Source organism: Coturnix japonica, chromosome 2 (assembly GCF_001577835.2).
Source record: "Coturnix japonica isolate 7356 chromosome 2, Coturnix japonica 2.1, whole genome shotgun sequence".
NCBI classification, from domain to species: Eukaryota; Metazoa; Chordata; class Aves; order Galliformes; family Phasianidae; genus Coturnix; species Coturnix japonica.
In genome coordinates, this window is record NC_029517.1 from 117,133,829 (window position 1) to 117,158,543 (window position 24,715).

The 24,715-nt window shown below is 35.2% G+C and overlaps 1 protein-coding gene across 50 annotated transcripts in view; it reads right to left on the bottom strand.

Moving 5' to 3' along the window:
- RIMS2 (regulating synaptic membrane exocytosis 2) overlaps nt 1–24,715 on the bottom strand; it is a 409,122-nt gene that overhangs the window by 147,852 nt on the left and 236,555 nt on the right. For 28 of the 50 annotated variants that reach the window (XM_032442841.1, XM_032442835.1, XM_032442828.1 and 25 more), the window contains 5 exons: nt 18,496–18,626; nt 16,578–16,749; nt 15,771–15,924; nt 8,274–8,300; nt 2,480–2,548 (listed from right to left, as the gene is read on the bottom strand). In XM_032442841.1, the coding sequence (XP_032298732.1) occupies nt 2,480–2,548; nt 8,274–8,300; nt 15,771–15,924; nt 16,578–16,749; nt 18,496–18,626 (553 nt within the window). The remainder of the gene's footprint in view (nt 1–2,479; nt 2,549–8,273; nt 8,301–15,770; nt 15,925–16,577; nt 16,750–18,495; nt 18,627–24,715) is intronic. The other 22 variants (XM_032442829.1, XM_032442842.1, XM_032442840.1 and 19 more) reach the window with 1 other exon arrangement.

Below are 24,715 nucleotides of genomic sequence, written 5' to 3' on the forward strand. Positions count from 1 at the left end.
ACCTAGAGTACTCAACATATGTTAGCAAACATATTTGATGTGGTACAGTATTTACATGTCAAAAGATTAAAAGCAAAGTGAAGTGTCATGTTAAATAAAATCTGAAAATACAAAATGAAAGAACTGGGGTACACAAGAAAGAAAGAAAAAAGAGAGACAAATGGCTGAAGTTTTACACTGCAAATAAGGCATATATTTAAATCAAGATTGTGATGAGTCTGCAAACTGAAGAACCTTAAATGAGAGAAGGATGTGGATGGTAAGATAAAACAAAGATAAATCAAAACACTTTAAACGTAGTGACAGCAGCACTAAAAAGGAAGGCAATAAAAAATTCAAAGCCAAAAGAACATCAAACTCTTCTAGCTACACAGTTGATCTGAATCAAAATGCAACTATGGTGTACAATTGTCAGCAGAAATAAAAAAGCTAAGAGATCTTTCAGGAGCTAAACGTACACTAAAAACTCAGGGAAGAAGACTCATTCGCTAAACTGTAAAGTCCAATTTTCCATGGAGATGTCAAAATAGGAGTTAGACTGCTATTTACTTCCTGTAAAAGGCTACATAGCATGGACTAGACATTAGTGACCACTTTAACAGTTAAACAATACAAAATGAGATAATGGAAAACAGATAATTCTTTAAGCAGCGTTTTCTTATAGTACTGCTAGGAAAAAAAAAAAAAAAAGATTTCGATACTATTAGAGGATTCAACATACAGCACCCTATGTGCCCTAATTTGTATTAAAAATTTTCACAGATGCCTGAAAAGCAAATGAAATTCAGAAGAGATGGCTTAATGTGTTTCAAATATTGGAAAAGGAAGAAGGACAATGTTGAAAATTCAGCTGTTTGATTGAAATCCTGCCAGTGTTCAGGCACCTATTACATCTCTGCAAAAATATAATGTCTTACAGGACAATAGAGATTTGAGCTTCAAAATGGCTCCATACTGAGCATTTCAGATAAGTATCAAATTTTCATTTGTTCCCCTTTTTCAGCAGTCCTTTCCAACCCCCGTGATTTTGTAGTTTTGCAAATCACAGAATTTGGTTTTGTTTGCTTGCTACAAGCAAACTGGCCAGACTATGAAAATCCATCCTTTTTGGAGGACATGAAGTCTGGAATCCTTACTGACTACTAAGCTCACAGAGAAATAGCCAAACTTAGACTGAAAGTACATAGGTTTCTTCAAAATTAATGCTTCCTATTTAGAAACTACAACAGATACAAAGAACACAATAACACTATTTAATAGAGAAAATTCTCAGCTACAAAACTCTACTTTTCAACGCAGTCACCACCATCAGCAATGCATTTTCACCAGTGATGAATAAGAGTCTGCATGACAGCTTTTGTTTAAGACAGGACTGTGCAAACTCAACTAATTAGGTAGCTCATTAAGATTTCGATTTATGAATACTTGGCAGCGCCTCATCTTGTAAAAGCCACGATCGCCTCCTCTAGCTTCCTTTACTTTCTGTCTCCCTCCCACACTGTAGTACTGTCACTCTGACTCATGTTTCCTATACACCACACAGCCCGCCATCAGCATACTTAAACCTGACATAAAAGTTGTACCTATGCTATTAGGTGGCCTTTTAGATGGAATACTTTTGACTGAGCAGCTGATCACTGCCCTACAGCTTCTGGACAGACCAGGCAACATATACTGCTCGATGTTCACTGTGTAAGATATATAAACCACTATGTAGGCACACTAAAGATAGATTTGTCCCAAAGGAGCCTGAACACAGACTAAATGTGATAAAAAGATCAGTACAGCAGTAGGGTAATTGAGTGCACAATGAGCTGTGCAGTTAATGCTGCACTGGTACCTGCACCCAGCAGTACTGGTTTAGAAGTGACATGATTGCATCCTGTATACATTTTCTGTTGTAGAACAAAGAAGCACATGATTCCTTATTTTATTGGTTTTGGCTACAACTACAGTGTAATTTGTCCTCCTACAAGTGGAGATCTTTCAGAAGATGACTTTTATCTCAAATACCAATTGGACTCCTAGTTTGAATACTTAAACAGATTATCTGTTAGGTCATCTCCTTTCCTGCTTTAAATGTTCAGGTTTCAGATCTGTGGTAGTGCTCTCTCTTCACTGTGAAGTTTTCAAGGATACCTAAAACCCCAATGTCTAAAAAAAAAAAAAATCTAAACCACATTTCCTACCATTTAACTTAAAAAAACAAACCAAACCAACCAAACAAAAAACACTTTAATTCTATTTTTATCATTTTTTAAAAGCAACGCGAAAATTTACACATTGATTTTTTCCTCGTTGATCCTTCTTATGGTCAAACATACATTAACCACAATACTTATTTCGTATACGTTAGAAAAACACACTCCTAGGTTCAGTTTATTTTTATACCAGAAAGTTGTTACAAATTTCATAATAATAAATCATAAACAAGAAAGATTTCTAGTAAACTCAAAAGAATAAATTTAGAAAGTAATACCTGAAACCACACCGACTCCATCATCACAGTCATAATCAGAGACTTCACTGTCACTGATTCTTTTGGACCCTGTCAAAATAACAAAAAAAAAACATACATCAGTTATCTTCCTGTAAAGCAGAACAATCTTGAGCCAAGTCTATGAATAAATAACAAGATCTCATATCAGATAATTAAGCATTAATATCAATGTAAAGGATATCATTGATGTTATATTATTGCAAATGCATTATAGTACCAACTATTCTGATCTAAATGTTCAATGTAACATACAAAGAAATGGTGAAATACAGCTCTGCAACATTACTTGTATGTTGCTTGCAGATACTTCATACATATATCTAATAGTTCCATATCAAAGTGAGTACCACAATATTCGTCTTCCAAATTTTCACATACAAGGCATCACCCCTTCCCAGAGCATCTGAGTACCAGAAAAAATTGAATGGTAATGATCATATCAAATGAATGCAGTATTTTCTTTGGGGATTTAGTAAGCATTAACAGGTGAAAAGGCTGCTACACACATGAAGTGCGTTCTGAAAAACAAAATCTCCCTGTGACAGTTTGGACGATATAAGCCATTAAATGCTATACAGGAGCGCACCTGTCAAAGTAGGTGGTGCTTAGTTGGCAAAAGTAGATCCTACATCTACAATTAGCACAAAAATTTAGGTCATGTAGGACAAATACATACATTAATTTGTTTAGCTTTATCCTTCTTCTGTCTACCATGACAACTTTTGAACAGCATTTGATTGTTGCCATCAGGACAAAGCACTGGTATCTCAAAATGGCAATGATGATTACTCATTTACAAGTTTTAGTTGTGAGAATCCCTGTTCTGCACAATGGTGTGCCTGCTCCAGTTCTCTAGATGTCTAAAAATAGGTAACTAGTAGGTAGGAGGTTTAATCTGACTGTTCAATTATGTGTAAGATTTTTTAATCCTGCCATAGGATGATTTATCCTAAAAAACACATGGGAAAAAAAAAAAAATCAAGTAAAAACTGAGAGTAAACCTAAGGCAGCTCAGGACAAAGCAGGATCAATGTTCTACTTGGGTGACTGGCACAGAATTATACCCAGCCTCCCCTCCCAGCAGAATACTCAGAGAATGAATGCCAACAGGGGTTATGCAAAAATAAAAAGTTTTCAATTTTAAATGTTATTACATGAGAAATTATTTGTACCATAAAAAGTGCTGCTGTCTACCAGACAGTCTAGCGTCTACTGATGTACAGAGGAAGGTTCTTCCTTACTGTAAAGTCTGCTGACAAGGGCTGCAGAATTGTCTTCCCAACTGCATCTTCAAGCTTTCAGCAAGCAGTGGTCTTGGCAACTGAGACTTCCAGTAAGCTGTCTTTACCCTAACAGTGACTAACAAACCCATCCTTCAGAAATTCCTATTTCTATCTGAGTCAAGGTATCTCTTAGTCTCTCTAATATACTATGTCATTATGTCCTGCAGTCTAATTATATACTGTGTGAAGTAGATTCCCTCCACTTCACTGCCACTGCACAGTGCCAGACACTGCCTCTAAACTTTGGTGTGCAACACGAATCAGAGTTCTGTAATCTCCACCTCACAGTCTTTTTGGAGGGCACTATGTATTGCCGTTTAGTTCCTCTGCACATGCAAAACATCCCATGAATCTGCATCTGATTGCTCATGCTGTCTTTTTTTGTTTCTTTTCTAGTTATTCTGCACCCTTATGAGAATTCAGAAATGACCCGGGCAGTCAAGATGTCAGCATATGAAATTGTAAACCATACTTCACACTATTTCTTTTTGGATAAAAATCATTCTGTTAGAAGTTATTCAATTAAAAATGGTGGAAGTGTAACATGTGCTCTTTACTTCCTATCAGAACAATCCAGACTGTCATTATGTCACATTATTTCAAGAAAATAATATAAATTGTTGTTAGTTAAATGCAAAAAAAAAAAAAAAAAAGGTTGATGACTTTTCTCTCTACAATAAAAGTCATTTCTTGGTTTCCAATGTCTTTCAATTCTTACATGCTATTAATATTAATTCTATTTATTTTAAGTGCTTTGGATTAGCCATTCGACACTGAGGAGAGGGAAAGGTGTGTTTAAATCCAAGAACAAACAACTATAATATTTCTTTAAAACAAGAAAAAATAAGTATCTACAATGGGCGCTTAAGAAATCCTTGAACATGAGAGCAGGAGTGAAGGAAAAGTTTTCATCCTAATGGACTTTTTGCTAATCAGGATAATTTCTATAAAGCAATAAAGTTTAACTAGGAAGATATTCAGTCTGATGATTTTTTTTTAATTGTAGTATAGAGACCCAATGAACATCTTTGTTGCCCTACAAAGAAAGAGTGTTAATCTACTCTGTTTGTTATGGTGATCTACATGCCAGTGGGGAAGAAGAATCAGGGCCATCAGCCTCTATTCCCCTTAACCACAAGCTCAAATCCACATGATTAAATAAGATGAATTATATTTGTGACTAAATAGTTGAGCAAGAGCGTCCCATTAGTCTGGCTGGGATTTGGCTGGGAACGAGGCAGAACTTCCCAAAGGGGTGTAGAGCAGAGTCATTCTGACCTCTTTGGTAAGTAACCTTGGCTCTGCCTTGGAAGCTGAACAGCAGCTGCTGTGCAGAGATACCAACAGCAGCTCTCAGGCTTTGCTGCCAATCAAGGACTGGGGAATGGGAAGACCAGGCAACTGGTGCTCATCATCACATCAGTGCCTGAAAGGGTTTGTACTGTGAAAGACATGAAAGAGTGAACTATGACTTGACTCATCACCTAGCTCTTCCCTGAATTAATTAATTACAACTGAGGCTGATTTTATTTATCTTTACAGCTGAATATATTCACTTTAACATATTTTTAGAATATCACCTTTCATAACCTAGAGGAAAAATTCACTTCTCTGAGGATAAAATAGCCAGCTGTTGTCACAGGGGACTGAAGACTTCCACTGGGAAACAAAAATACAAGTGTCTCTCTTTCTGTCCCCTCAAGCCCCCCTACACCTTTTCCCAGATTTTCCTCAATCCACTTTCAGGATCTAGAGACTGTCTTCTCTTTTCATATACAGAATTCTGCCTTCAATCCCAGCACACAACTAAGCTGCAGGGAAAAGACAGGATACTGGGAAGTTGAATGGCCCTGAATCAAGACCTGCCCTAAGGATGGGCAGAGAGAAAGAAGAACCATGTTTCAGAGCTTTCTCCAGCTGCTACTCCTGCAAAGAGGCCTGTGTCTTTTAACAGCTTTAAAATGTGGTTTTCAACATTGGTTAGAAGTCATTTAAATTGAGATTTCTTACTTGTCTTTGTCCTTGGAAATCAATGTTTTCAGAAAGGACAGAGGAAGAAAAACATGTCTCTTAAATCTGTAATGTCAAGAATTACTGCCTGGAATATGTAACTTTTGAAAATTAATCACATTAAACTTATTTACAATATCTTCCATTAACATCAGAAATTGAACAGATTAGAAGGTCCACAGGTCAAAATCCTTTATTGAACTGAGTATCCAAAATACAAGTGTAATTGCTGGCATCATAGTTCAAGACTTCTCATAAATTTTCCAAGAGTGATTTCATATGCTATGCATTCTAGCCAGAAATATTGCTTTTAACCTACTGACAATGTGAATTTGAATACGTAGGCTGCAGTCCCTCCTTAACCATGTCTTTTCCAAATACCACTTATCTTATTTTCATATCAAGTAATTTCAACCACTGTCCATAAAACAAAGAAAGCACTCATAGTCTTTCTCATAATCTTTCTGGGTAGTGTGACAATGAAGCCTCTCATCAACAAGCTATTCCAAAGGAACACAGCTAACGAGGCTGCAGTTTAGTGTTTTCAATGCATATTTAATGCATATTTTAAAATGTTTGACCAATATGTTATAAAATATGGTTGCATATTTCAAGAGTACGAAGATGAAATACTTTCTATCAAATTCAGACTTATGCAAAGAGCTTGAGCTTGCAATACCTGGGACGCTGAGTGTGTCAAATAAGTGCACTCACTCATGACAATGGTTTGTATGTCTTTGATGTATTTTAAACATGAAGAATGATGGTAATTAAGCCTCACTGGCACTGTACTTGAATATTCAAGTTATTACTAAGCTACTCTTAGAGATATTATTACCATTTTGTCTGATAACTGGATGTTAGCAGTTCATAACTTCTGAATAAAAAAAATATGGAAAACACTTGTTTCTGGTATAAGCCTGACCATAAGAGCAGCAAGTGAGATTCTAAACTCTATCAAAGTCTATTTGACCAACCAACATAGAACTGACATGGATAGATGAAATGAGTAATAAGAATAAGGTGTCAGCTTAAATAGAGAAAGAATGTCAGATATTTTGGCTCAGAAATTCTTTTCATCTTGTGGAAAGAAAAGAAAGAGAAAGCAGACCAAGCTCCCAGGGAGAGGATCCTATCCACTACAATGTAGGAACATTTTACAAGGTTTGGTGAACTATTAGGGGGAACAGAGTATTGAAGCATGCTTGTATGATCTCCTTCCCTGAAGCTCAAAAAAGGCCTTTACAACCACTCAGAGCAGCTTACTGCTACCGCTGTTTTTTATATATTCAAAGCTGACACATAAGCAACCCTAAAATCAGTCTTACAACAACTGTCTTAAGAATTTACTCTTTCATATTCATCCAACTTGTGCCTGAGGGTTCTTCATTCGAACTAATTTATCATGCAGTCTCACTGCATGTCAATCTGTCACTTCCTCCAGTGTTTTTTTTTTAAGTTTTTGATCAGTTTCATCTAAATTGTCAGACAGGTTTAAATACCAAATGTGATTAAGTTCCTACAGATCTTTGAAAAGGGTTGCAGAAATAAAAAGATATGGGAATCAGAAAAAGTAACAAAATAAAGGTAAAATTTGAGCACAAGTGGTGAAATCACATTAGTCACAAAAAACATGTTCCATTCCCAAGTGAAAATGCAAGACATGAGAGGGATCTAGGGATATTTCACGAGAGAGCAGACTGGAAAAAATGTGGGAGAATAACGGTAAAAAGGGCAATTCCACAATTCCATGATTCTGTGAATTCTTTTTCCTTTCTATGATAGCATTGATTCTGTTTTCTTAAGAACATGTGCTTCATTTCTTAAACTTAACTGAAAGATAATTAAATGAACCAATTCTCAATGAGATTCTCATAATTAAAACCACAGTGACTGCAAAAAGTCCCACATGAAAAGTGCTATGAAATTTAAGCTTGTAGAAAATTGACATGAATTTATTTATGCTTAATTAAGGGAAACTTCTCAGATATAACAACTGGATACATAACTGGGAATTTAAAGCAATGCTAAACTGTAAAAACATGTATCAAGATGAGTAGTGATTTTGGTAGTACTTCACTTACCCCATGCTTCCATTCTAAAAATACTTATATTAGTTCTCAAGCAACTATAATACAACAATGATCCTTTAAACAAAGCTTAAGCAAAATAGCATTTTCCTAGTACAGTTAATAAAGCTTACTACAGTTTGTTTACCTATCAAAGCTCTACCTAAATTAAAGGCAGACAAAGCAAGTAAAATGGTATCGTATTGCTCTAATATCAATACTGAGATGTTATGAGTGGAGAAACAAAGCCAACAAAGGACCTATGGCTGAAAAGCAGACATGTAAAGCCAAGGAACATTTAAGCAACTTAGCATCTGCACAATAGGTAGCAAAAGCACAACAATAAAATATCAAATTAAATTTTGCATGTATGTGGAAGCAATAAGCATTTCTGACATGCTGAAAGTTTACCTGAATTATATGAATATAAGCCTTTATCTGGAAAACAAATATTGAAATGAAGTAGTGTCAGGGAAAATTCCATGAATCACTACATGTAACAGGGATGGTTAGAACCTTAAACTTCATCGTAACTGCTTCTGCAGAATGAATAATTTGATACTTTAGGCCATATTCCAAAATCAAAAAGCTCAATCAGATTTGAGGAATTAAACCACAAAAACACCAATCACTTCTTGTTTGACATTTATATTCTGTAGTAATGGAGGACTACAGGAGGTCAGTCATCTCAAATTCTCCAATACAGCTGCTTATTTACTGTAAGCAAGCTTTCAACTTTTTAAGGGCAAAACGTATACTCAACTAATTAAACAAGTTGCTACCCTTAAGTGACTGTATGGTGCTGTTGGCACTTTAGCAGAAGTTATCAGCAGAACTTTCCTGAAAGGCAGCTACGAATACTACTTTAAATAGTCAGTAGTGATCATTCAGTAGTGATGTTAAAGTCAATCTTTTGTCTCCAGCTAGTCAGTGATTTGTTTGATGATTGAAATGATTATATATTTGCAGGATTTGGGTAATAATTTTCATTATGTAAGTCTGGCTCTTTGAGTTATTTCAGCTTTCTGTACAATCATGTTAGTATTCCTAAACGTGGCAGCACAAAGAGTATGCAAAACAATGGACACTAATGAAAATGTAAAATACTACTTTGCTTTTGTAAATGTGGCTTCCATTAGGTAACAGGAAGCAGCCAGGATGTCAAATTAATACAAATATGCTCTGGCTGTTAGCGAGACCTTATGAATGTTTTAACTATTTACAGGTGGGCAGCAGTTTACAATTATCAGTTAGCTATTGCAATGATCACAGACACCATTTGAGTAAGTGTAGCAGACCATAGGATATGACATTGCTAGAGAAAAAGGGAATATGACAATTTCTTGCCAACCAGTGCTATTAGGAATGTACTAGAGAACCAGGTTCCTTCTGGCAAGCTGGAGTTTTTCTGACATTGGGCTACATACTGTTTAATATGTGTACATTATCACTAAATCATCTACTACCTGCAAATCTCAAATCTCTATCTTCAAATTGTATTTCTTGATAAACAATTACTTTCTGTTACCTAGCTTTAGAATTCCATTAATATCAAATACAACTATCGGGATTTTCTCAGAATGATTTACAAACATTTAGATCTGAGCTTCAATGGTTACATTTTTTCTAGCATTTGCATTTGTTGGCACAAGTCTATTCCAGTTATTAATTGCATGAAAAATTGACTCATCATTGGCTAGAAAATTACGAAAAAGGGAATATGGGAAAGTTTTTTAGTTTCCTCCAGCAAAGGTCCAAGAATGTCGTTAAAAATAAACCATTTCACACAGTCTAGAAATTTATATAATTTAAAAGGATGGGTTTTCTGAATGCAACTTTTGGAAAGATCTAGAAAATTGTGGAGCTTCTTTAAGAAGACAAGAATATAGAAATAGTGAGATTATAATGGAACAAGGACTAGGGAAGCCATGTTTTTCTCCATTTTGTTGCAACACAGAGAGGAAAATGGGTGATATTCAACTCATTTGAAGATTTCACCAGAACCTTTACAGTTATATAAGACTTTATTATGCAAAACAATTTTAAAAACGTACAATGACTTTAGCCAGAAAAGAAAGCTACTTCATGTATCGCTCTTGTTTAGAATCTTCTTTAATTTGACCCAATTGTTTACATATCTGCTGCCTAACAAGGTTACTTTGCCCTACAGATCATGCTGTTTCAACAGAAAACATTATTTTTCTATCATTACATGTCGAAAGTGTAGTTTGATAACACAACTTTATCAAGGAAACAGAGCAACAGTATTATAAGCAATATTCAAATTCCCATAAACTGCTGCAGTGTTGATAGGATTTGAAATATTTTTGTAGTTTAATTACAATTTAATACAGTTTATTTTTATTTTTTTAGGATGAAATAATTAATTTCTTAAATATTTTTTTAATTGGGAAAAATAAAAATATTTTGATAGTTTAAGGTCTTTTCAGACACCCCTGTATCATGTTAAATACCTTTTTATTAAAGTATTTAATAAACCACAGATGTACAATAAATATAATTAAATCATAGGTGCATAATAGATCTCATATTTGTGTATATATATATGTGCATATCCATATTCTATGAAGAAAACATCAATGCATGCAAACAAAGATAACATGCCCAAGGCCTGTGCTTCATAAAACAAAAAGAAAGAAAAATTAAGGAGAAAGCATGAAAGAGAAATATAAGTTCCATTGCCTCTCTAGGGTAAACTTCTTATAAAATATTCACCGTTCATATTCTGTGCCACTGACCATAAAATGCTCCATATTATAATTTGAAAAAAAATTAATTGATGTATGTTTCCATTAAGCACAACCTGCTTACCTATTAGTAAAAAGCATTATTATGATGCCCTCATCTAAGATGCACTTACATTGATTTAAAAGTATCATTCAGACTTATGATATCCACAGATTTTTAAAAGGAAATTGCTGAGACAACAGGATCCTGCTTCTCAAAGTAAGATTCTGAGTTCCAGAGAACTCCATAGCATTCATTGAAATACACAGTTTTGCAATGCAGGGCCTCACATTTCAGATGCACTGTAATTAATTATTATTAAACTTCAATTATTTTGATTCTACCATGATTAGCTCTTTATGTTTTAGGATGTAGACCTGAAATTTTAACCATTAGATAATGGAAGAGAGGACTTGACATGACAGATAAAAGCACTCAATCCATCTTTGATTTGATGATACAGTCACTGAATATGAATAAGTCCATAAAAAGTCTTGGCAACCAGCAATTACAAGTCCATCTAAAAAAGTTTTTTTTCAAAAATGAATAAGCAATATGGCGAAGAAGTGCTCTGTGAATTCAGTCTATTCATTTGGTGTTTCTAGTTGTATGTGATAATTTTTAGCACGTTGAAGTCAAATCAAAGGAATAAAGCTGACCATATTATTCAGAATATTTTGCTTACGCACTATGAATTTTTTTTCATTCCTCTCTGAACAAATGCATACAATTTGGAAAAGTAATGCTATACATGGCTTTTCAATTGCTACATGCATATTTCTTTTGTATTTTTCTTTTGTAAATACCCTCTATTTGCGCCCCCGGAAAAAAACTGGTACAATAATCACTCTTCCATCTCTTGTTTAATAGTCAAGAAAGTCAGCAAATAAAGTTATCAATGACTTTAAACCCCAGAGTAACAAAACTCAAATCACTTAGAAGAAAGCTACTTCACAGTTTTCTTATTAACAGTTATTTTGATTCTGACTGATTTTTCTGGTGTTCAGATCTGGATGAAACACCATTTTGTTAACCATTTTGGACTTTAAGACTCTGATTTCCAAACATTGCCATTTCTGTAATCTTGTAGACAATATTTTCAGAAGAGTTTACTGCACGTAGATTCACGACTTTTCCATGATGGAGAATGCTTAAAACACAATACTGTGCATTCACTGTGTATTTAGGGCAATGAAGCTGGTGAGGGGTCTGAAGCACAAATCTTATGAGGAGCAGCTGAGGGTACTGGGATTGTTCAACCTGGAGAAGAGGCTCAGGGGAGACCTCATTGCTCTCTACAACTGCCTGAAAGGTGAGGTGGAGGTCAACCTCTTCTCCCATGTAACTAGCGATAGGACTAGATGGGATGGCCTCAAGTTGTGCCTGGGGAACCATTTATTCTCAGAAAGAGTGGTCAAGTATTGCCACTGGCTGCCTAGGGAGGTGGTGGAGTCATCAGCCCTGGTGGTGTTCAAGGGACGTACAGATGTGCCACTAAGGGACATGGGTTAGTGGGAAATACTGGTGTTAGGTGAACGGTTGGACTGTATGATCTTGATGGTCTTTTCCAACCTTGTTGAATCTATTATTCTCATGATAATTAAAAACTCTATTTCCATTGCATACCTATGCTGTAACTAGGGACCTGAAACCGTCTGTTTTTACTGTTTCTCACATTTCTTCCTTTCTTTTGGCATTTAGCTTTTATAAGCACTGACTGACTACACTGTCTGCTATGTAGATCAATAATTCCATCCATTTGCCTTTAAAGCTGCAAACTCTGACTTAGAACTAGTGACAGTTATGTTTTTAATCTTAGGTAACCGGGAAACTCTTAAAATTCTTGTAGTTGAACAAAATAAGGGAAGATACTTAATAAAAATTAAAAAATAAAAAATCAGAGTTTAATACAGAACAACAGGAAGAAAACTGTTGTACTTCAAAACACATGATAGTAGCCCAGTATCTTTTATCAACTAAGCATTATCAGCCCACATTGCACAAATGTAAATATTATGTGAACATAACTTTAAAAGATTGAATAAGAATCTCTCAGATTCAATTTGGTGTCTGCTCTCTCCATTCTGGGACCTGGGGACAAAGTAATTCCTCTTGATTTTCAGCCCCATGTCAAAAACACTGCAGATAACCCACTGATTGTAATTGAGTCAATGCAGTATCCAAACCACATTCAATTTTCAGTGTAACCTGTAGTAAGTCTCTTACCTAACATGAGAAAGAAAATCAATACTGTGGCCTCAGCAACTACAGGAATACTAAAATCTTTTTTTAAAATAATTTTGTTGTTTAGGGTCTCTTTTCAGAGGTAATATAAAAAGAGCTTCAGTTGGCCTACAACTCCACTTAATGAAGCCTGGAATTCTTGATGTATGCAAATACTATGTAAAATATTTTAAACAATTGAAGCTAGTTCAAAAATTAATCTCAAGAGAAGGTGAACAGCTGGCTTCTATCACTCTACACCACAACACAATGCCCACTCCAAGATATTGAGAGCTAAGAAGAAGTAGAAACTAAGCTACTGACTCTCTTTGAATGCTGGTTCATGGAAGACATTGCATATGGGACTCTGTGAGAAGCTCACCCTGTGCTGCTGGCTATCTGTAAACATGGGAGTTCAGTCTTCAGGACTGACAATTTGCTCATCTTCAGAACACCAAAATTCAATGATACTAAAAAGAGAATAGCAGTAAGTGGTAAGTGTAGGTAGTTCTTTTAAGCTACCTTCAGAGAAAAACATTTTAACACTGCCTTTATACATATGCATTTGACAAACAAGAAAGCCCAGGTGTGTACATTCATATTTATACAAACAATAAACAATCCTGTAATTCAAAATATATCTGTACTTCTCACACTAGCAATTTTGAGGGGTATACAATCAAGTACTTATCAAGACTCTTTTCAGCAGTGCATGGCTATGAAGAGGAAATGGCCACAGACTGAAGCACAGATGTTCCACACAAATGTGCATAAGAACTTCTTCCCAGTGAGGGTGACAGAGCACTGGAACAGGATGCCTGGGGGGGCTGTGGAGTCTCCTTCTCTGTAGGTATTCAAGACCCATCAGGACACCTACCTGTGCAACCTGATCTAGGGAACCTGCTTTGCAGGGGTGTTGGACCTCCGAAAAACAGTAGAAGCAACAAGCTTCTATTTGATGCTATCAATGTATTAAAGGTGTAAGTCATAAGATGCTCTGTCTGGCCTTTGTCAGTCCACTGTAGTTTAGGTTGGGAAGGGATTTTTAGAGGATACCTGATGCAATTATCTGTTTCTGCTTTTAATTTCAAAAGACATTCTTCTCTATTTTTCATGTAGTACAGTATTTTCAAACTGGAAATAATACATAATACAAAAGGATACAAGAAGCAAATACATTCCCAGAACACTAGAGAATATCTTTCCTCATGGAATCCAAGTCTCAGTAGGAAAGTGCATATCATAAGGCATCAGAAAAATCCCCCTGCCAATAGCTTATAATACGCCTTTGGCTAAATTTTGTACATCATGAGGCATCCAGCTATTGCTCTGGGAATAAGACTGAATCATCCTTCACTGAAAAGCAGGATTTCAAACTTAAACCTGAAGATTTACTAAGTCCTTCCTTTTCCTCCTCATTTCATCAATGGTGTGATTTTTACGCTTAGCACAGTATTAAAACCTCACTGACTATCAAATTTCATAATAATACCACTGAACAGATCTGTAAACAAGTTCCACTACTAATCTTTTCCAAAATCATTTACTACTTCATTCATTCTTCGGGGAATTTACAGCACAGATGTATATATATAAAATAGCACAGATGGGAACTGTTATAAAGAAAGAGGGTTTGTTTTCAAGATGGATTTTTTTTTTTTAAATGAACAATTTACAAATTTCAAATGCAAATAGATACTGAAATGTCCAACTGGCCTGCAAGTATTTTTACATGGCAGACAACTTACTATAAGTGTGGCAAGATGTCAGAAAGTACGAGAAAAAGAAATTGATGAAAACATAAAGAACAGTTATGGTCCTTGACAAGACTGAAGATAAATTAATTGAAAAAGTGCTCCTTATCTGTTAAACAGTATTTCTTTCGCTCTTTTGAGGGTCTGTATAATCTTACAACTTGAAGGCTATGCACTTCAACTCCCAGTTAATGTAACTATCTCACAACATTATGATATGGAGCATTTTAGTTCTTACCATCTAGTGCACAGACACAAAAGCTGCCAACTACTTTTAATACTTACGTACCAGAAAGCAATTAATAGAGGGTCCACAGAAAACACAGCAAATACGCAAGCTTATCTGTGAGCCTACACAGGCATAAGCTTCTGTGAGTTTGTGGGTGTTACCACAAACACACATACACAACCATGTGCAATGTCCAAATAAAATTCAAAGACTCTTGGAAACAGTTTTCCCCCTCATTTTCCTGCACAAATTATCTTTAAGAATAATAAAAGATTTTTCACAGTGTCACTTGACACTTTGTATTGTTCATTCAATGAAAGATAGCTCTGAATCACTGAGAGCAGTGAGCAGTTAAACTAGAGAAACAACACAGCATTAAGGAAACAGATTTTCACCATACAGTGTCCTATTCTTATGTATCTACTTCTATTAGCACACCGTAGATATTCTCTTTTCAGATATTCTATTTTCAGAATACCTACTGGTAACATGAAACTATTGTGAATCAAGTCCACCAAACTCTATAAAATAGTAATACAAGAGACATTCCATTTGTGAACGTAACCACATAAAACTATTAAAACAAGGCAAAAGGCCACAGCATTGCTTCCATAACACATCTTATTATATCCAGGTTACTTTAACAAGTTTTACCTAAAGAGAAAATTACCGCACTTTCACTTTTGGTTAAACTGTGAAAAAATAAAATATGGGAGATCGGACTTTAAGATAAAAAGAGCAACCAGGTTGTCTCATAAGATAACAATGTTGTATTGCACAGTGTTCAATAATACCATTTGTAACATTTCAGACTCTCAAATGAAATCCTAAATGACTTGATTCATAACAGCTGCAAATGAACACACAAATTCCGTCAGAAGCCATCTACAAAAATTTAACATATTTTACACATTCATCCAAACAAACAATGGATGGATAAAGCTAACAACCTACTTTGTAACCTCCGTGTGGGACTCTCGCCATGGAGCTGTCTTCGTGGCAAATATGGTGAGGGATGGGGAAGTGGCAATGAAGAGACATCATGTGTTTGAAGTTTGTACCAGTGAGGTTCATCATCTAGCAGTGCTGTCTCTAACTCAATAAGAATCTAAAATAGAAAAGAAAAAAAAAAAGCATTAAAAGTAGGAAACCGTCATATAGCAGCATTCTTAAATACGTATGTTCATAAATTTTATTATAATTTTTCCTTACTGTTAAAGACTTTGTCTTTTAAGTTAATGCATTTGCTTTTCAAAAGTGTTATTAAAATCCTGCACTCTACAAGAAGGCATTTTCTGTGCCTTTATAATAATAAATACACCAAAAAATTTTCACACAGCCTTTATTACTTTACAACAATCTTAAAAGTATTCAATCAACTTGTAGAGAATGAAGGTCAGCAATATTCAAATATTCTGTTAAAATTAAAGTACGTGAAATCAGGACTTTAATAAACATTTCTATAATAACAGAATAATATTTATATATATATACATAACATTATATATATAATAATAATAATAGAATAATAGAATAAACATAAACAAACTGAGAAACTGTGTGCATTCTGTTACTAAAACAGAAGAAATACAGAATCTCATACCAGTACCACATGACAAGTACAACCTAACAAAATAAGGACAAAGTAACAACTTCAAGCATCTTTGCTTAACTAATAATGACCTTATTACAAAATACTGTATCCTCACTGTGAACATGAGGACTAATGTATTCTTATAACAAGTACCAATGATTGAATACCTCTCCTAAAAATTCACTTTCTTCCTCCCGAACTCGTGCTTGGTCCCAAAGAGTAATTTCTAACATTCGTTCTCTAAACTCTCTCCGGTGAACTGGAGAATAAATGAATGTCTGGTTCCATTTGGGTTCCAATGTTTTCTTTACTGTTTTTGTTCTTCTTTTGTTTTTATCACTGCAAAAAAAAAAAAAATAAATAAAAATAAAAATAAAAATAAAATCAATCAAATATAATCTGTAATAACCGTATCATGGAAAGAAGCAAATCTTAAACCAACAGCACACTGTGTATTGTTATGGAAATACTCTGATAATGTATGCCAGGATTTCTTCTTGATACAACAAAGTTCAGTGTATGCACTGGGGATAATTTGTAACTTGATATTAAACTCTGAAGTTAGCTGATTTCACAGTTTACATGTCAATTCCAATTTAAAGAAATTCCCTGAAAAAAAAAGAAATGGCTTTCTATATTTGTTTTGAAAACAGTAAAAATGGATTTTTCATAAATACCTGTAGTTCTATTGATAGGATTCCCATGAGTCATAGACCAATAGTACTATGCATGCTCAAACAACACTGGACACAGCAAAAATACGCATTCTAGATAAGCAAGCCAGCTAAGGCACCAGAAGCCCCAGGAATATGTTACATAAACTCTTCCAGCAACACTGTCAGCAACAGCACTCTCAAAAAAGCTTCCAAGACAATCCTCTGGGTCACCAGGTTGAAGGCAGATCTCCACCATGAGGTGAGCCTGACTTTCTGGAGCCTTATGCAAGGCTACCATGGGAATCCTGGGTCAGGCTCAAGGGTGTTGTTGAAAGCAATGTGTTTTCCAGAACATTTCTGCTTGAAAGAACTCATATTTTCTGATGAAAATGAATTTCACTAGAAAACACCCACACTCTTTCTATTGGCAATATCGAGAAGAGTTCTCAGAATAATGCTTAATTTTAAACCTTCCAATTTCCCCATGCAGCTGTGGCATTAAAATTAATGTGGATTTTTTAATATGGCAATGAAGTACTTGCATTCTTTGAAAGTACTTGCGATTGTAATATAGTTACTGTATTTATGAACAGTTACTTAGAAACTGGGTCAACATTAACTAATACATAATATTTTTAGACACATTATTAAACCAAATTATGCAATTATTTTATTACAATAAAAATTTGTTTACCCTTGAAAACTGAAATAAGTTACACTGAACAAACTTTTCCATTCAAATCTATTTAATCAAAGATAATTCTGTGTTTTCATCTAATTAAACACTTGACTTATTTAAGTTTATCTTACCTCTAGCACATTTTCTTCTCTTAAGAAATATATTTTGCTTACATAGCTTTTACTTCTAAGGAAAATAAAATGAATTTTCCAGCCATATGACAACTTGCTGATTTTTATATGTTTGATAGAAAGCATGGAATAATTTCAAAAATGTTCTGAACATTTCACATACATAGGAAGAAGGTGAAACAATTCTTGTGAAACACCAATTATTTAAAAAAAAATAAAAAAAACCGTGGGTTGCAGTTGTACATTTTTTTCCTGCTTTAAATGGGAAAAACCAAACATCTGGACTGATCGGTCTAGAAATCTGTGAACCTACCTTTGCAGCATTTTCTTTGCTCTAGACAGGAATAACAGTCATAGGAAACAAGTGTATTATAGAACACTAAAACCATGCTTTGCAAATAACAATTTCGCATGCAATGTTTTATGCCTGCCTTTACTTTTCCATTCAGTATTTAACAAAATAGCCAGTGAAAGTCAGTTAGTATTCATTGTCCATAGACACGCTGCTGTTACGCAGCATGCCCAATTAAGAAAATTCAAACTGTAATATGTTTCCATAATTTATGACAGGTAAGCTTAGTTAATTCTTACTCAAACATTGTATTTCTGTTCACCTTACCTTCTGTCTGGAAGAAAATACATTTTTACATAAGGATTCCTTGGCCTCCCATCTTCCCTCGAAGGAAGATCTTTTGCTCCCAGTATTGTCACTATTAACTGATGACCAACCTTGTCGTACCACAGTTTTATCTGTAATAAGAAAATATTAATTAGTGGACTCATTTCTAAAACAAAGTACCATATTAATTATTAAATTAAATTTACTCATTAGCTTCTATTTATGTCAGTGGCTTAAGCACAAATTATTGCATACTAGTTTGTATTTGTAGTAAAGCAGAAAAATATATTCATACTATAACAGTTTCAGAATGCACCTGGAGTTAGTCATTTTTAGAATCTTGTACAATGAATACATTATTTCATACTATATTTTTTCTCATGATATTAGGGTTAGGATTATTGTTTCTTGGCAGTGTAATGCATTACTTGGTAATGTAATGTATTACTTGCATTATTGATGTACGGTATTCATATGTCTACATTACCAGGTATTTTATGTGCAATGAATGAATGTCTGTTTATGCCCTGTTGTGCAGGAAAGACCATGGGATAAGGTCAAAATAAGCCCTCAAAAGTTGTAAGAGAGAGAAGTTCAGTAGAACAACCCTTTTCCCAAACAAATTCAGCAACAACAAGGCAAAAACTAACATGACTAATCTGTAGAAATCATTATTAAACAGTCTTTGACTTTGTCTAGCAAACATTTTCACTATGTTCATTAAGCGCTGCTGTTTAGCTATTCTAGTTTGAATAATATAGCCACAGATGTATCATTCGAGGAGAGGATAGTCCTGCTTTACAGCACTATCTGTGGCAGGGGATATGGTACAGGTAGGACAAAACAAGGCTTTTCAAACAGCCAGGGAGAGATTGCTTGGGGGTACAACTGAGATAGCATCAACTGCAACTGACAGAGAAAGCTCCCTTCATGGCCAGTTTAATGAACATTTAAAGAAGTTCCCTCCCTGAATTTATGGGAATGAGGGTTAATCCTGGCTTCACAACAAAGCGTTGTTCCTTTAGGCACAAATACACTCTAGGTAAGGTAAATGCTAATAAACCCCAGCTAAGGTAAACATCAGAGCTATATACACTTTCTGTGGAGCATCATTTCAGATACGAGATCTTCACTTGCTACTACAGCTTCTCATCTTCAGCATTTCAGTGATTTAGAGAAAGGTCTTGACACAGTTCTCAAGACCTTTGAAAAACAAGAGGCTCATTTCGCTTTCTGTTGTTCCTACTTAGTGAAATAATTGAGATGACAGTAAGAAATACCAACTGTTGTTGGTGGGAGTGTACTTCTTTGTACACCATTAGAGTGCAGGAATACCTATCCTAAAGCCAGCATTTGGACTTCAGAAGAGGGTGGACAGAAATCCTCTATTATCATGCTATTGGCCCTTCTCCTGACTTTCTGGTACAAATAGTAAAAGTATTTTTTGACTACTGAAGATGGAAATGGTGGGACAGAAATTAATAAGTTTCTGGAGACACTTGCAGATGTTCTTCTTCCATGCCTGAAAAGCAAGGGTATTCATCAATATTTCTCTAAATTGATCATATCTGGACTACAGATCTAACCTACAGATAACAAGTAGAAAGCTTAGCTCCAACAATATGAGCATCAACGATATGAACCTGAAGAGAAGCTTTGCTGACTTCTGCAATGCATGTCAACTTACATGCTCTCTGACCAAAAATAAATCCTCCTGCAAGGGAGTCCTTGAACAAACAAGAGACTCATCGACTCTCAAACACTGGCTACACACCAAGGGGAACTGCACTGAAGAAAATCTTCATCCCCTGCCTTTTTCAGGGGAAAAATTAATTTTCCCTAAGCAGAATCCAATGTATTTATGATCCAGACACTATCATATACTGAATGAAGTTAACATAACCCACACCTAAATGCAAAAAATGCAACTACAATTTTTCACTCATATTAAGGCTAAACATTTCTTTGCTATATTTGTTTGACTGGATTTTTGCAGGAAGACTTTGCCAAAATGCTTTGAATAATGAGACTAAGAGGGATGTTAAATGATCTAATGCTAGGTCTTTGAGAGGCTCTGTTGTCTGTGTTCTGCCACGAGAACTAGAAGTTACACTAGCACACATCTAATACTCTCCTATCTCTCTCACTAAATTTGAAGAACAATGTTCATAATAGATGTACTGACCCAGTAATTCTTTACTGGCCAGGTCAGGAGACAGAACTATGACCAAATGTGTTAACACTTGTCATACAGAAAAAAACGTTTGTAATCCAAGAATTAATTTAAATGCAAAGAAGAGAAGGAAGGAAAGTAAGAGTGTGAGAATGGATGAAGAATTCCTTGGAGGGGAGGATGGTCTTGCATTCTCATGGGTTTAGAAGAAGATGGGTCTGATAAGAAACTTTATAATGACTGGAAAAGTAAAATATAATGGATGTTTCTTGGTGGAACACAGGAACAATTGAGTCACTGACATCAGGGACCAAAGGAAGAGGGGAAAAGCTGGAGTGGATGAGAAAAGTTGAATGAGGCAACAAAGAACAATCCAGGTCCATAACTGGCACAGAAGGCATTGCATAGTTAGACTGAGATTTAAGAAAATCTGATAAGAAGTCAGGACAGGAAACTGTAAAAGAAAATTAGAAAGAAGTTAGGGTGGCACAGTGAATATGAAAACCAGGTTTGGGTGTAGAACTAACCTAATTCCGTCTTATTTGTACATGCCTATGACACAAAATCCAGATGGATGGTATTTTCCTCAAATAAGATTTTCTTTTCTACTCTTAAAAATAAAAATGTTGATTAAGACCTTTGCAGCCAGTTGCAGTCTGATGCAATCCCTCCTTATTTCCCAGAGGCCTGTGAATGAAGGGTATGTTGGAAGGTGGATCATTTAGTATTTATAAACTGCATGTTCTTCACTGACTGAGAGCTTGGGCTGAGGCTCTGGAGTCTAATCTGAAGTCCTACAAAGTGTTAGAATTGAAGTCTAAAGTATGCATTACATCTGAAAAATCAGAAGATGGTTGTCTCAGATGTTGATGATAAAGTCTCAATTCTTACTTGACAAAAGCAGAACAATCCTACTACACCACAGATAACATTGTGGTGTATTTTATATACTGAAATAAACATGGGAACAATCCTACTACACCACAGATAACATTGTGGTGTATTTTATATACTGAAATAAACATGGGATACCGTGTGTATAACAGGAAAGCTGGTGAGAAAATGATTTTTTGTTTTTTCTTTATAGTTTTGTTGGGCAGCTTGTAGGAAAGATTCTTAACACAAACTGAGCGAAGAACATTGAATTATTCAATCCTCAGGGAGAAGGATTCATAAGAATGCACAGGTACTGAGATGCTGACGCCCTGGAAACACATGTTCACATGCTGTCATTCTCTTGGCAAATGTGCACCTAATGCTTGACTAAATTGCTGTTGTGACAGATATCTGAATGTAATAAACCCTGAAACTGCTGAACTCCTGGAGGTGGGCTACCATGTAGAAGCACATGATGTAAAAATCAGAATAAAAAAGGAACACTTCTGTAGACCAATGATGAAGGTACACCTTAGGGGTAGGAAAGAAAGTGGGGGGAAAGGGGCTGAGAGTCTGTTTCAAGAATTCTGATTTTTATCCAATATTGAAACAATGTTAGATCAGTGCACATTTTAGTTGGCAGGCCTGTAATCTGATACGTTAAAATTAAGTTTCTTTCACTATCACCATATCACACAATTGTATTTGTGGCCACAGAAAAACTCAGCTTCACATAAGACTTCCTGCTCCAGAGAAGAAAAGGATGCTAAAAGCATTTCTCTGAGAGATTCAATCTCTTTAGCCTAAAAAGAGCTTAAAACAAAGATGTACATTTTGTGGAATGAGTTTCCCACATATAAAACATTACATGAAAGTTGGTGCATTCTAAGAAATAAGGATACAGAAATCTATTACTACTGTTTGGTCTTACATAGGCTCAGAGGAAGAGACAGACATCTCTTTCTGGAGAGGTGACTCACACTCTGGAGTAGCCTAAGTTTCAAACAGAGTTATGGGGATAAGTGTCCTTTATTTGGGCTGGGTCATTCTATGCAGATATTGGGGCATCTACTTCTTTCCTTCAACGGTCTAAGTTGAATATCTTCCACAAGATGCCTCAAGCTAGTATAAATTTAACTCTATAAATTAAGTAAACGAATTCACTTTATTAGATTTCATCCTTTTTCTTTCATATCTTGTCTTAACTAAAAACTTTTTAATCAATGTACTGATTAAGATCAGAGTTCTAGAAAAAAAAAAGTAATCATGTAATTAGGATATATATGCTAATAAATATGCATAAGGGAAATCAATTATGAAAATCTAGATAATATTATTGTCATTTCCCATACTCCTCTTTCATGCATGCTGACTGCTTGAATGCTTAACTAATTCCAGTGTGGTTCTGTGTATTCCACATAAATGTACAAGACACCATAAGTCACAACTACGGACTTCAAAACAGCATATTTAAATTTATACAATCTGTTCTACATTTTATTTCTTTAAGTCTTGCTTCATGAACCTCATGGACAATAGAGACAATTTGTACCATTGGAACTGAATACCTGCCCTGTGGCCTGAATTTAACCACCCCAGTCAAGGGACTACTCATACAATGCTAGGTTTGAGAGACAGCTGACAAGGCATTTTTGTTCTTGTGGTGTTCATTACCATGCTTCATGTAACCTACATAGCTGTTTATTAGCACGATACTTTGAAGCTGATACTATTGCTTCTTTTTTTTTTTCCCCCACATTATTCTGAAGTAGGAGATACCCCTGCAAGATACACTGATGGAGAAAAAATGTCTCGATTTATCTTTAAAAACGCTTAAAACAATAATTTTAATTTGGACTACGTTTATCTAAACAAAGAAATTGCCCTGAGGAGGTAAACTCCCTGGTGTAGTTTAAGACAAGCTTTGGTTGCATTTAAATCTACCTCTAAGGAATGCTGACTACTCAAAGTTGCTAAACCAAACTATTAGTTCTGTTTAGGTTGCTGCTGTACGTGTTGGAACAAATACAAGAAAAGACTGAAACAGAAGAGCTTCTGGGATCTGAGTGCAATTTTGCAAATTGCAAATCTGAGTGCAAAATTATGAAGGTATTTAGGTATTTTAATCTAGATCTATCTCAAATTTATTTTTAGTAGCTCCATTTTTATTTCAATATTGCCAAATAGTTGCTTGCATTTATCTCTATATATGATTAAAGATACTGATGTTCCTCACTGAAGCAAAAAGGATGTCTGAAATTTCTGAAGTTAGTACGAAAAATAGTAGGTTAATGGCAACTATTGGTCAAAATGAAGTTCCACAAAATAAAAGATACTGCAGGGAAAACACATTCATGAACAGATGATTCCCTACCAAGATGCTGCAGAACATCTTCCTGTAAGAAAATTGCTTATATGTTAAAATTAATCAAAAAGTTCAAGAAGTAGATGTGCACATTTTTAAATGCTGTATAAGTAATAGAAGTTCAGGAGAAGGGTGGATGGTTGGGGAAAACAAATTTGTATGTTTTTTTTCTTTCCAGTAAAACAAGGTTAATTTTTAATTCATCCAGTGATAGAAGAGACAGAGTAGATGAATTGAATGACATAGAGAGAGAAGTGTAGAGGAGGAACTTGTGCCAGGATCTGGGACATACATCACCAGGATCAGTTTCAGACTAACAAGCAGAGAAGACAAGAGTAAGAAAAAAGATATGCATTTCCGTTCAAGAGCAACGAAACAGAGGTATAAACAGAAGCGCTGGAGATGCTCATTCTTACTGAGAATTCTACAGACACAGCTATAGCACAGTCCAGAATGTTAAGCACACTTCCTGACAAGCATAAACAACAGTTCAGAGCTCAGTATAAGCTAATTTCTCATGCCAAAAAGAAACCAGAGTTTGTCACTACTGCTGGACTGCTTCAACACCCAGGTCAGCTTGTTCACTTGTTCACTGGAGATTTTCTGTTCATTTCTGTAACCTGCATTATGGAAACATATTAGATTAAACCATCTCAAGCTTCTATCAACCATCCCTACAGGAAGTGGGCAAGTAGGGGATTTTGTTTCAGTCAGGTCTTAAAGATGCTGCCATGGTTTTACGTTCAAGTTCCTCAAGAACATTTCTCATAGATGCATACAATGGCTTGAGTTGGAGGGACTTCAAA